Source organism: Mirounga angustirostris, unplaced genomic scaffold (genome assembly GCF_029215605.1).
Source record: "Mirounga angustirostris isolate CCGP_5_RB_7025 unplaced genomic scaffold, mMirAng1.0.hap1 SCAF_7, whole genome shotgun sequence".
Lineage (NCBI taxonomy): Eukaryota > Metazoa > Chordata > Mammalia > Carnivora > Phocidae > Mirounga > Mirounga angustirostris.
Window position 1 is genome coordinate 34,309,974 of NW_026991715.1, and position 12,640 is coordinate 34,322,613.

Genomic DNA, 12,640 nt, shown 5'->3' on the forward strand with positions numbered 1-12,640 from the left:
ACGTTTTTTAGCACAAATTGTATTAAACAATTTAGGTCTACCACATTATCTACTACCACATTAGGTCTTCAGTATTCAAAACTGAAATTCACTAATGTCCTAATCATGTGCAAGTGTTGAAGTGAGATTATTAGAAATTTTTATGATTTGATTTTGAAGTTGAAAATACTAGCATACGTTGATTTTATTTTCACTGTGTCATTTTTATTGATTACAGTCCAACTTCTGGCTTCTGAGTAAATACTGAAGTAGATGATGAACCCTTTGCCCTGTTTTTCTGCATTTCTGAACTGATATTCCAAATTTTAAATCAAATATTTCAGCATAACTTTGTCTGTAAATGGTCTCTTGAGTTTCTATATGAAAATTTGTTATATTGGACTTGATAATTCTTTCTTCTCAGACTTGAAGGTGAAACGAATTCTAATTCCTTATCAACAAGCTATAAGTCAGTGCCATTGCCATTAAGTTCTCCAAACATAAAGCTGAATCTAACTAGCCCCAAAAGGGGACAGAAAAGAGAAGAAGGGTGGAAAGAAGTTGTACGAAGGTAAGTGGAATTAGTCTTATCTTTTTAACTGTCAGTTACCCAGTTAATTAACGAATAATTTGACTGTAGTTATTATTTGTGCCATACTCAGTCCAGAGTCGGCTAAAGTAAAATGAGAAGCAGTTTGTAAATTTTGCGGCACATTTTATATGACACAACAAATGTTGGCTTTACAATAACAGAACGTATTTACAGACATTTCCAGACAAACCATACAAAATGGTCACAAGCTTCTTTTAAAGTGAAGATTCTATACAGACTATTCTACAGCAAAGTCACAGTGTTATTAGTGAGGGCTATGATGTTTGTTTAATGGTCCCATTTTGGTAAAAACAATCAAGTTTGTCCATATACAGTGTTTAAATCAAGTTAGGCTTTGCTGGAGAGCATATGCTAAAGAATTGGTTAGCCGATATTAACTAATGTAATTGCTACAAGGGGGAAAGGAACCCATAAAATTAAAATAAAACTGCCTTCACCCTCAAAAAAGAAAGAGGAAAGAAAAGTACCTTTAATCACAGTGTTTTACACTTAAGCCATGAAGGGGGAAATGAATAAAAGACAGGCCACTGCTTTCAAATGTTTTGTACAGTCCAGATGATACTTTTAGCCTCTGTTTATGCTTTACGACAGGGAAGCAGGACAAGACAGATTTGCTAATGTGCCTTGTATCACCAAAGGACTGAGATGTCTGGGCTTTTATTCGGTACTATTTGTGTCTGTTAAAGATTGTGTCCATTAAATGCAAACAAAATGAAGTCTTGGCAGAATAGGAGAGGTGATGTACACTTGATGATCAGATCGATTTAAGTGTTACTCATGGCATATAGCCTAGTCCATGCTTTAGCTTTCAAAATATTTGAATATGTCCTTCCCAGCATTAAGGTGTGATAAATTTTGATCATGAAAAATACCTTAAGTGCTGCCATCGATACTCTTCTGGACAGAATAATTCAGGTTTTTGAGGGTCCCCTCCCTGAAAGGGGGAATCCTGGGGCCCAGCACTGAGAACTTGAAAATAATGGGTGTTGCTCTCATCTGGTTCTGCTTTAATGCTTAAGAACTGCTTCTCCCAGCAAACACTGGGTTTCTTTGATAGTCCTTAGGGACAGCCAGGCCGTCTTATCAGATCCCAAGATCAGCCTCTGGTCTTCTCTCCAGCTCTGCTCAGCTCACATATAAGTGGAAGTCCTGGGTTCCACTTGTGACTTCCTTATTATGTAGTTCAAATCTGAGGCTATGTTTTTTTTTATTGCTAAGTATAAATTATTGATACTGATAAGCTAGCCTCTGTTATTCAATATGAAGTTTAACAGTACATTGTGCATTATTTAAATTTAGGAAGAGTCTATACATATGGTCGTTGCAATTTAGTTGACGTGTGATGTTTGGGGCAGATTTAAATGCTTAGATCATGAGCTATTTAAAACATAATTTTGTTTTAAATGAGAAAGGAATTTTTACTTTCACTAAATTAAATTCAATATGAGAAGAGGTCAGTTTCTAAAACAAAACCTTGTAATACTTTCCCCTTTAAGGTTTGAGAAAAATTATTCTACAGGTGTCCGTGAACATACTCACCGAGACATCTTTTTAAATAAAGACATTTGCTTTCATAAGCTCATGGGCAGTCTTCATTTTCTAGGTCAAAGAAATTGTCTGTTCCAGCTTCCGTGGTTTCCAGGATAATGGGAAGAGGAGGATGCAACATCACTGCGATACAAGATGTCACGGGCGCCCATATTGATGTGGATAAACAAAAAGATAAGAATGGCGAGAGAATGATCACAATAAGGTATTTGTGAAAAATGTATATTACTCGTTCTGTGTGCAAATTAAATGTCTTTAGAAGTAAACTTTTTTTGGGTTATGGTACAATCAGGAATTTTATTTTATGGTTAAGATTACCTGTTTTTTATGTCTTTGATCTTGTTTTTGTGTTTTGTTTGTTTTCTCCCCAGGGGTGGTACAGAATCAACAAGATACGCAGTTCAACTTATCAATGCACTTATTCAAGATCCTGCTAAGGAACTGGAAGACTTGATTCCTAAAAATCATATCAGAACACCTGCCAGCACCAAATCCATCCATGCAAACTTCTCCTCTGGAGTAGGCACCACAGCATCTTCCAGTAAAAATGCATTTCCTTTGGGTGCTCCGACTCTTGTAACTTCACAGGCGACAACATTATCTACGTTCCAGCCAACTAATAAACTTAACAAGAACGTTCCAGCAAATGTACGTTCTTCTTTCCCAGTTTCTCTACCCTTGGCTTACCCCCACCCTCATTTTGCCCTGCTGGCTGCTCAAACTATGCAACAGATTCGGCATCCTCGCTTACCCATGGCCCAGTTTGGAGGAACCTTTTCACCCTCTCCTAACACTTGGGGACCATTCCCAGTGAGACCTGTGAATCCTGGCAACACAAATAGCTCTCCAAAGCATAATAATGCAGGCCGTCTACCTAACCAGAATGGGACTGTCTTAGCCTCAGAGTCTGCTGGACTAGCTACTGCCAGTTGTCCTATCACTGTCTCTTCTGTAGTGGCTGCCAGTCAGCAGCTGTGTGTGACTAATACCCGGACTCCTTCGTCAGTCAGAAAGCAGTTGTTTGCCTGTGTGCCTAAGACGAGTCCTCCAGCAACAGTGATTTCTTCTGTGACCAGCACTTGTAGTCCCCTGCCTTCTGTTTCCTCTGCACCTATCCCCAGCGGGCAAGTGCCCACCACATTTCTGCCCGCGAGTACTCCTCAAGCCCAGCTTTCTTCTCAAAAGATGGAGTCTTTCTCTGCCATGCCACCCCCCAAAGAGAAAGTGTCCGCACAGGAGCAGGCCCTGGCCAACCTGTGCACCCCTTCTTCAACTGCAAATAGTTGCAGTAGCTCTGCCAGCAACACCCCAGGAGCTCCAGAAACTCACCCATCCAGTAGTCCCGCTCCTCCCTCCGGTAGCACCCAGGAGGAGGTGCAGCCATCCAGTGTATCTGATTTAAGTCCTATGTCAATGCCTTTTGCATCTAACTCCGAACCTGCTCCATTGACTCTGGCATCACCCAGATTGGTTGCTGCTGATAATCAGGACACCAGTAATTTACCTCAATTAGCTGTACCAGCACCTCGAGTTTCTCATCGAATGCAGCCCAGAGGTTCTTTTTACTCAGTGGTACCCAATGCAACTATACACCAGGATCCCCAGTCTATTTTTGTTACAAATCCAGTTCCTTTAACACCACCTCAAGGCCCACCAGCTGCAGTGCAGCTTTCTTCAGCCGTGAACATTATGAATGGTTCTCAGATGCACATTAACCCAGCAAATAAATCTTTGCCACCTACATTCGGCCCAGCCACACTTTTCAATCACTTCAGTAGTCTTTTTGAAAGCAGTCAGGTGCCAGCTAACCAGGGTTGGGGAGATGGTCCACTATCCTCACGAGTTGCTGCAGATGCCTCTTTCACTGTTCAGTCAGCGTTCCTGGGTAACTCTGTACTTGGACACTTGGAAAACGTGCACCCTGACAACTCCAAGGCACCTGGCTTCAGACCACCTTCCCAGCGAGTTTCTACTAGTCCAGTTGGTAAGTTATGATAACTATTACTGCAGCTCAATATGGGGCTCTACCAGCATAACTGAATCCTCCAAGATAATAAAGCAGTTCTTCTGTACATAATAGTGCATGATCTTAAAGAAATGAGAGTGTGTCATAAATACCAAAGATCTGTTAACGACTGCTGTTGGAGTGGGCAGAAATCTACCTGTAGGTGAATCACTCACATACAGTGAGCTGCTTTATATTGTCTTTATGATGTCTCTGTCCCTCATGGCAAGGAGGTTATACCTTGCGTCAGTCCATTTTCTAAGAACCGGTATGATGATACTACTAAGAAGGGACTCAGAGGATGTTTCAAGGATTCCACATTTATAGACATTTTTAAAATCATAGTGAGTGTTTGTATTTCTCAGATTTAAAAAGTTTGTGTTACAAAGGTGTTTAGGTATCAGTCCCTAATCTACATTATTCTCTGTTCTCAGTCTTGGGTCCTCAGACTGAATATTAAGTGATGTTTAATAGTATTCTTTACTATTGACATTAGATGGAGCTGACTGGAGAGATCTAGTCATTTGTGGGCTCTTACTGTGAAGTGACCAATTTAGATTCAGCACTTTGGTTTCTCGAAATTACAAATTAGCTGCTGAGGCATTATAAGGAAGATATAGGTAGATAGGAGTCTAGTGTTGGCTTGAAGGTATTTATTTATTTATATATATATATATTTTAAGATTTTATTTATTTATTTGAGAGAGAGAATGAGATAGAGCATGAGAGGGGGGAAGGTCAGAGGGAGAAGCAGACTCCCTGCTCAGCAGGGAGCCCGATGCGGGACTCGATCCCGGGACTCCAGGATCATGACCTGAGCCGAAGGCAGTCGCTTAACCAACTGAGCCACCCAGGCGCCCCGGCTTGAAGATATTTAGAAAACCAGTCTGTGTTCTAGACTCTGGGAGCCAAATTTCAGTCTATTCTGCACTATTCTGAAAAAAATAGAAATCGCAGCTGACATGGAATGGGCGTAAGAAGCTCTGGGGCCGCTTAGCATTTTTCTTTCAGTTGGAAAACTGTCTTTTGTAGCCCGTCCTTCCTTTTTTTTTTTTTTTTAAAGATTTTATTTATTTATTTGAGAGAGAGAATGAGATAGAGAGAGAGCATGAGAGGGGGAGGGTCAGAGGGAGAAGCAGACTCCCTGCCGAGCAGGGAGCCTGATGCGGGACTCGATCCCGGGACTCCAGGATCATGACCTGAGCCGAAGGCAGTTGCTTAACCAACTGAGCCACCCAGGCGCCCCGCGTCCTTCCTTTTTGCTAATTATAAACTGATCTGTGGTGTTGAAAATTTGGGAGTTTTTGGATATGGGGTAGCCTTAGCTTTCTTTTCAGATATGTTGAGATTTACTTGTCTTTTCAGGAAAACATAGCTGTTATATCATCTTTCAAGTAGATGTATAAGCCTACATAAGATCATCTATGGTCCAAAATATTCTCTAGGATTTTTTTCTTCCATTTTTCTATTTTTTTCTATAAATCAGTATGTATTTTAACTTTTCATTTTGGGGAAACTATAATAGAGGTTTTCAAAGGCCACAGGGTGAAAGAAGAATTCATTGCCAGTGCTCAGGCAATCCATGTAGAAAGCATTAATCTTTGACTTGACTGGCACTAACATGTGAATTCCCAGTGCCTTAGCCAGTTTGGCTTCAGATCTCTCATATTCCAGTGTTGGAGCTCTTTGCACTCCACATAGTGCATCCCAGGAGATGTATGGATTGTGAATTTCCATTTACTCATAGAAAAAAAGAAAAGAAATCATCCATCTGGTTTGGTAGAAAAGAAGGTTGGGGACCTTAAGTACTCAGATCTATAGCATCAAAATTATCTATTGCTAATAAAAAATAATCATTTTTTAAAAAGCAAGCATTAATCCTGGACCTTCCCTCTGGGGTCCAGGATTGATAAGCTTGGCCTTTTATCTTAACTGCCTTTATGGTTTCTTCTGTTGATCCTCTTCTTTCATGGATATAGTTTAATTCTCCTGGTTCACAGGTAAGAAATAGTAATACTGAAGACAATAGAGAAGGATGTGGAGAAATTGGAAACCTCAAATGCTGCCGGTGGAAATTCAAAGTGATATAGCAACTTGAGAAAAACAAGTTTTTGACAGTTCTTCAAAAAGTTACACGTAATTACCATATGATCCAGTAATTCCACTCTTAGGTGGAAGAGAAACATGTCTACACAAAAAAACTGGTACACAAATGTTCATGGCAGCATAATAACCCAAAAGTGGAAACAGCCCACTGTCCCTCAGCTGATAAATGCAAAAACAAAATGTGGTGTATTGACATAATGGGATTACTACTCAACAGTAAAAAGGAAAGAAGTCCTGATGCATACTACAGCATGGCCAAACCTTGAAAACATTATGCCAAGTGAAAGAACCAGTCGCAAAAAGATCACATACTATATAATTCCATTTATATGAAATTTCCAGAATAGACCAATCTATAGAGACAGAAAGTATATTATTATTGGTTGTTTGGAGGATGGGGAGTTACAGGTAATCGGTACAGAGTTTCTTTTAGGGCAGACAAAAATGTTCTAAAATTGATTGTGAATATGCTAAAAGCCTTTGAATTACATACTTTAAATGGGTGAAGATCTGCTTGAAAGAAGTTTTGACAGTTTTTTTATGGTGATATTAACTGTGTTTTCTGGAAATGAGCACCTGTAATCCTTTCCAGCCACTTGTTCCCTTCCTCTAATACATTCTCCAAAGAAAGCAGTGGCATTTGAGAAGACTGCTAAATTCAGATTTACACAAACTAGATAGAAACTTTCATATGCAACTGTTGATTTTTTTTTTAATCAGGTGGAATACTGAAATTATCTTTAATAGTATGCTTTCCCTCATTAGGAAGGAAACATTGGTAGATCGTGTTATTCATCTTCCATAGGAAATAACTATATTTATGTTGATGAACAGCTGTACTTTGAGATTTTCCACAAAAGGGAAAGCAGAAATTATTGATGGGTACCACTTAGTCACAACATGCTTGCATTTCATGTCCCCTCCAATGAAGAAAGCTTTGAGATTTATCCAGAACATTATTCCAGGTGACTGCCATTCTTAAACATTGGGCTCACTCTTTTTTTTTTTTTAATTTTATCATGTTATGTTAATCACCATACATTACATCATTAGTTTTTGATGTAGTGTTCCATGATTCATTGTTTGCGTATAACACCCAGTGCTTCCTCTTTAATACCCATCACCAGGCTAGCCCATCCCCCCACCCCCTTCCCCTCTAGAACCCTCAGTTTGTTTCTCAGAGTCCATAGTCTCTCATGGTTCGTCTCCCCCTCCAATTTCCCCCCCTTCATTTTTCCCTTCCTACTATCTTCTTTTTTTTTTTTTAACATATAATGTATTATTTGTTTCAGAGGTACAGGTCTGTGGCTCACTCTTCTATATCTAGTGCTGTTTGGTGATGATTCTTCTGGATTGCAAGAATAAAATGGGTTAGGGCCATAAAACAGTGCCACATAAGATTATTTTTGCTGTGATCTACAAAAATAAACTGCATGCTTTTTTCTTTTTAAAAAAAGAATTAGGGGCGCCTGGGTGGCTCAGTCGTTGAGCGTCTGCCTTCGGCTCAGGTCCTGATCCCAGGGTCCTGGGATCGAGCCCCGCATCAGGCTCCCTGCTTGGCGGGAAGCCTGCTTCTCCCCTCCCCCCACTCCTCCTGCTTGTGTTCCCTCTCTCGCTGTGTCTCTCTCTGTCAAATAAATAAATAAAATCTTTAAAAAAAAATAAAATAAAATAAATAAAAAAGGAATTAAGTAAACTTTGGACTTTCAGTTTTAAAGCCTTAGCTAATTGGATGTCTTGGACCTGTTTTCTTTCAGGCTTACCATCCATTGACCCATCAGGCAGCTCCCCATCTTCCTCTTCTGCTCCTCTGACAAGTTTTTCCGGCATACCAGGAACACGGGTTTTCCTGCAAGGGCCAGCTCCTGTTGGGACTCCGAGTTTCAACAGACAACATTTTTCCCCCCATCCTTGGACAAGCGCCTCAAACTCATGTAGGAATCCTGGAGGAACTCTTCCCAAAGAGTCTTGAATAAGCTATTAAACCATTTGTTTCAGGGAACACTGCATATAACTCTAGTAAACTAAAGTTTAGTAAACTAAAGTAAATGGTATGATGGTATGCAGATACTTAAGGTTTGTATTGCAGTTCTGTCAAAAATTGTCAGTCATTTGTAGGATAGAAAATTTGAGAAGGGTCAAGCTGTCCTTCTAAGCCAGAAATGTTTACTCTGGGAGTTGGGTCAAGAAAAGAGGTACTACACGTAGTTTTATAAAAGGACCCTTTGAGGATAATATTGCAAAATAATTTCTTAAGTCTGAAAAGTAGATTTATATATCTAGTTAATTTGGTATGATTCTTAGTTTATTTTTACAATTTAGGAAACCATATTATTGCCATTTATAAGTGAACATATGCCTTTGTTCTTTGTTTTTTCAATATTTAGAACAGATGAAGTTCTCACAGTACTTGAACAGGATTTGATTTTTTTAAATGAGCGTCGTGAGGCAATCAATGAGTATTGGCCCTTCTGACAAGAAAAACTACCAACATTACCTGAGAATCCCATTAAGAAACAAAGCCATGAATTGAATCCAAGATACTTGCTAACATTTAACCTTTCTTATGGAAAAAAAGGGCTGTAGAAAGAGGAAAAAAGAGAACAGTTAAATATAGAGGGCCACCAGCTCTTTTCCAAACAATATGCAAGTTACTGTACAAATATTGCCTCATTTAAGTTAATTTAAAATTTGACAGGTTATATTTTGAGAAGATTATTTAGAACTAGAATAAAAATTAATATGGCCTTCATCCTTTCTAGCTTTGTTCAGCAATCTGGAGAACAATTTTTAGACTATTTGCTTATGCTTCGTATGTGCAGAAGTAGAGTAGGATAATATTCATAGAACTTACGTGTTTTCACTTGAATGATCTTATAAAATGAAATTTTTCTTTACAGAACCTGTGTTGTGGAATAGATCTTTCCAACAAGGTTTCTCATATTCTTATAATTAGTTTTTAATGTAATAAAACAATAGAGAAATATTTTGCCACCAGGTGACTCTCCTATTCCATCTGTTTCTTCGGGATCATCTTCACCTCTTTCAGCCACCTCTGCACCACCAACTTTGGGCCAACCAAAAGGAGGCAGCGCCAGTCAGGATCGGAAGATACCTCCCCCCATTGGAACAGAGAGGCTAGCTCGGATTCGGCAAGGAGGGTCTGTCGCCCAAGCCCCTGTGGGGACCAGTTTTGTCGCTCCCGTTGGACACAGTGGAATCTGGTCGTTTGGAGTCAACGCTATGTCAGGTATAGTTACCTTGTCCTCTTTCTGGAGGGCTTTCTCCAGTAAGTTATTGATTTTGCCATTAAAACTTAGCTCCTTAAAACAAAATGGCTTAGTTCCTACACTTAACAATCAGTAGGAATGTTTATACCTTTGAAGAATTCAATCCAGTCTCAGAGTTTGGAATGTTAGTTTGGTTTATACATAATAATATATGTAATATATATAATAAAAATAAATATAGATTAGAAGTAAAAGATTAAAAGTGTACTTCCTTTCCCTTTTAAGCTTTCCAGTGCAGAATGGGATAATCATTTATGTTCTTTCAGAGAGCACTTGGTCTTTTGAAGGAGTAGGTAGAGTATTTGGGGTATTCAAAGGACTTCACTCAGTTTTCCAGGAACTGTTTTTTTCGATTTGCAAAGATGGTCATGAACATGCACTGAGCTCTTCAGAGGAATGAGTGTGATAAAATTTAGTATGGAAAAAGTTCAAGTAGTAATATTTTGTCATTTTACTCAAATAAGTATCAAACCCTGTCCTCAATTCTTCTTTCCAGAAGGCTTATCAGGTTGGTCACAGTCTGTGATAGGGAACCATCCAATGCATCAACAATTGTCAGACCCAAGCACATTCTCCCAGCATCAACCAATGGAAAGAGATGATTCTGGAATGGTAGCCCCCTCTAACATTTTTCATCAACCTATGGCAAGCAGTTTTCTGGATTTTTCTAAAGTGAGTCAACAAACATCATTGTAACTTGTTTAACATTTTGCCAGCTAATGTTAAGGAATAGTTTGTATTGAAATAATTCTCCCTTTTGGTGTAACAAGTTTGTTTCCATGACTTGGCCAGATCTTTTAGTAGAGTTTCCCTTCTCTTAGCACAAGCTTATTGATGAAACTAAAATATGGAAAAGTTGAGGGTATTCTATGTGTTCATTAAAGCTGGGAAATTTCCTGATGATTTGATACTGGATTTAGTTGGGGGTATTTTCTTCTTATTGAAAAGTGTTGCTAATGCAGGTAAACCACTTTTGGTTTTTCAATACTGTATGATGCTATATTTTAAAGGATCCTCAGGAGTTCTGTGGATGAAGGGAAATTAGAGAGATCTAAGCTGGTATTACGGAATCATCATTTCACTTCAGGATTAAACTTTTCTTTCGCTTTCTTTCATAGGGTCTGCCAATTTCCATGTATGGAGGCACCATAATACCCTCTCATCCTCAGCTTGCTGATGTTCCAGGTGGACCTCTGTTTAATGGACTTCACAACCCAGATCCTGCTTGGAACCCTATGATAAAAGTTATTCAAAATTCTACTGAATGCACTGATGCCCAGCAGGTAAAATAGACTTAGTGCTCTCTTATTTTGTCATGTCATTCTTTTAATTCTTTGGGTAATGCAAATTCTGAATATCAAGTCATGACATCTGACCACCTTCATCTGAATTAAGTTTTTCAATATCAATATGATGCTACTAAACATTTTATCTCATGTATATGTATTCTTCCTAGGCAGAAACAGTGAATTGCCATTGCATTTATATATTCATTTTGTAAATGTCTAAAGATTCCTAATTAGAAATTCCAATTTTTCCTCCCCCTTTTCAGATTTGGCCTGGCACGTGGGCTCCTCATATTGGAAACATGCATCTCAAATATGTCAACTAAGTTAGAAGGTCTTATTCTTTAGCCTTGTTTGAGAAACCTATGACCTTGGAAGAACCCTGGGGATTTTTTTTTTTTTTTTAATGTGCCTAACTAAGAAATTTTCTCTGAGGCGTTAGCAATGGAAATTTGATTGCCCATTGTATAAGAACAAAGTGATTTCCTCTCCACCTGATTATGTTCTCTGGTTAGTTTAGCCATTTTGAACTTAGTGCTTTTGGCTAAACATACTGAATGCTACTTGTATGCAGAAGAGAATTAGATGATTACATGTTTCAACCTTTTAGGGTGGAAAATACATGTACAATTGTTTACATACTTAAAAGGAAAAAGTTGAGTAAATTTCTTGTCATATAGTGGCTCTACTTAATGTAGCCTGTATTAATGTGAAATATTTACCAGAATATTCAATAAAAAGATGAACAGTGTTTAGAAGTGGGGTGTGATCCTTTCAGTGGTCATGCAGGTATTACCCAGTCCACAATCCTATGGAACCAAGTTGTTAATACTGTTATTTCTAACAGGCATCTCACATTTTACACTTTGGAGATCATTTTTAGACTGCCTTGAGAAAGCGTTTTGAAGACTAGTTATCTACCTATTCTGTGTTAAACATTCCTTATTTTCTTGTTCTCTTCCATATCATTTTATAAGTAGGAAAGTTTCAAGCCCCTGCAATGTGTCTTACGTGACTTTAGCAGATAGGCCTTTGCTGGGGTTAGCTCCTTATGGATCATGAGTGACAATAAGGACCATGGGGTTGCAATCAGATGATCCTGAACAAACCTAGGGACACCCAAATCCTCAACTTCAAGTTCTTTTGTGCTTCCTGACTTTTCTCTAAAGACTTACTTGGTTACAGTGTTTTATGTTTTATTTGGGTTGGGACATAGGAGTGGTGGGAGTGCCTCCTGTAATACTGTGGTATTGTTGAATCAGCGGAGTAATCTTTATAAATATGTGGCTAATTCTGGGCTTAGTTCCACAGCCCCAAGTACAAAGAGCCAATATGTTTAACAAGCTAAACACAGGAACACTAGAATGGATTGCCTTGGCCAAACTATAGGCTATGCCAAGAATCTGATGCAATAGAGAAGGAAAAACAACCCTCTGAAAAGAACAGTCATCAACTTTTTCATGTTTTAATATAGTGGAGTTTCCTGGTTTTATGTATAGGCACTCTAGAAAAGAAAACAAGAAAATGCTTCAGGCCGATAGAGAAGTCAAAACACATATCAAGGCAAAGAAGAATGTACAAAAAAATAGTAACTAGCGGCAGAGCCTAACCAGCAGCACTTTTCAACTTCCATACCACCAGGAGTTCTTAATCTTCTCTGCCTGGCTCCTAAAGCCACCACTAAATGAGACACCCAAGTTCTGTCTTAGACATGCCTGGTTCTTTTGTCTTCCATATCATCTTACATATGAGAACTTCTTTAACCTCATTTCTTGTTTTCTATTTTGAATGGATTTGAAAAGTATCACAGGTG

General features: G+C 38.7%; 1 protein-coding gene across 5 annotated transcripts in view; it reads left to right on the plus strand.

The window, feature by feature from the left end:
• The window catches only part of ANKHD1 (ankyrin repeat and KH domain containing 1), a 126,212-nt gene that overhangs the window by 112,252 nt on the left and 1,320 nt on the right, over positions 1–12,640 (plus strand). For 3 of the 5 annotated variants that reach the window (XM_045893723.3, XM_064595992.1, XM_045893745.3), the window contains 8 exons: positions 404–550; positions 2,196–2,345; positions 2,512–4,124; positions 8,009–8,185; positions 9,250–9,501; positions 10,038–10,213; positions 10,660–10,824; positions 11,094–11,585. In XM_045893723.3, the coding sequence (XP_045749679.1) occupies positions 404–550; positions 2,196–2,345; positions 2,512–4,124; positions 8,009–8,185; positions 9,250–9,501; positions 10,038–10,213; positions 10,660–10,824; positions 11,094–11,153 (2,740 nt within the window). In that variant the 3' untranslated portion in view covers positions 11,154–11,585. Of the gene's footprint in view, positions 1–403; positions 551–2,195; positions 2,346–2,511; positions 4,125–8,008; positions 8,186–9,249; positions 9,502–10,037; positions 10,214–10,659; positions 10,825–11,093; positions 11,586–12,640 lie in introns of those variants that run through there. The other 2 variants (XM_064595991.1, XM_045893734.3) reach the window with 2 other exon arrangements.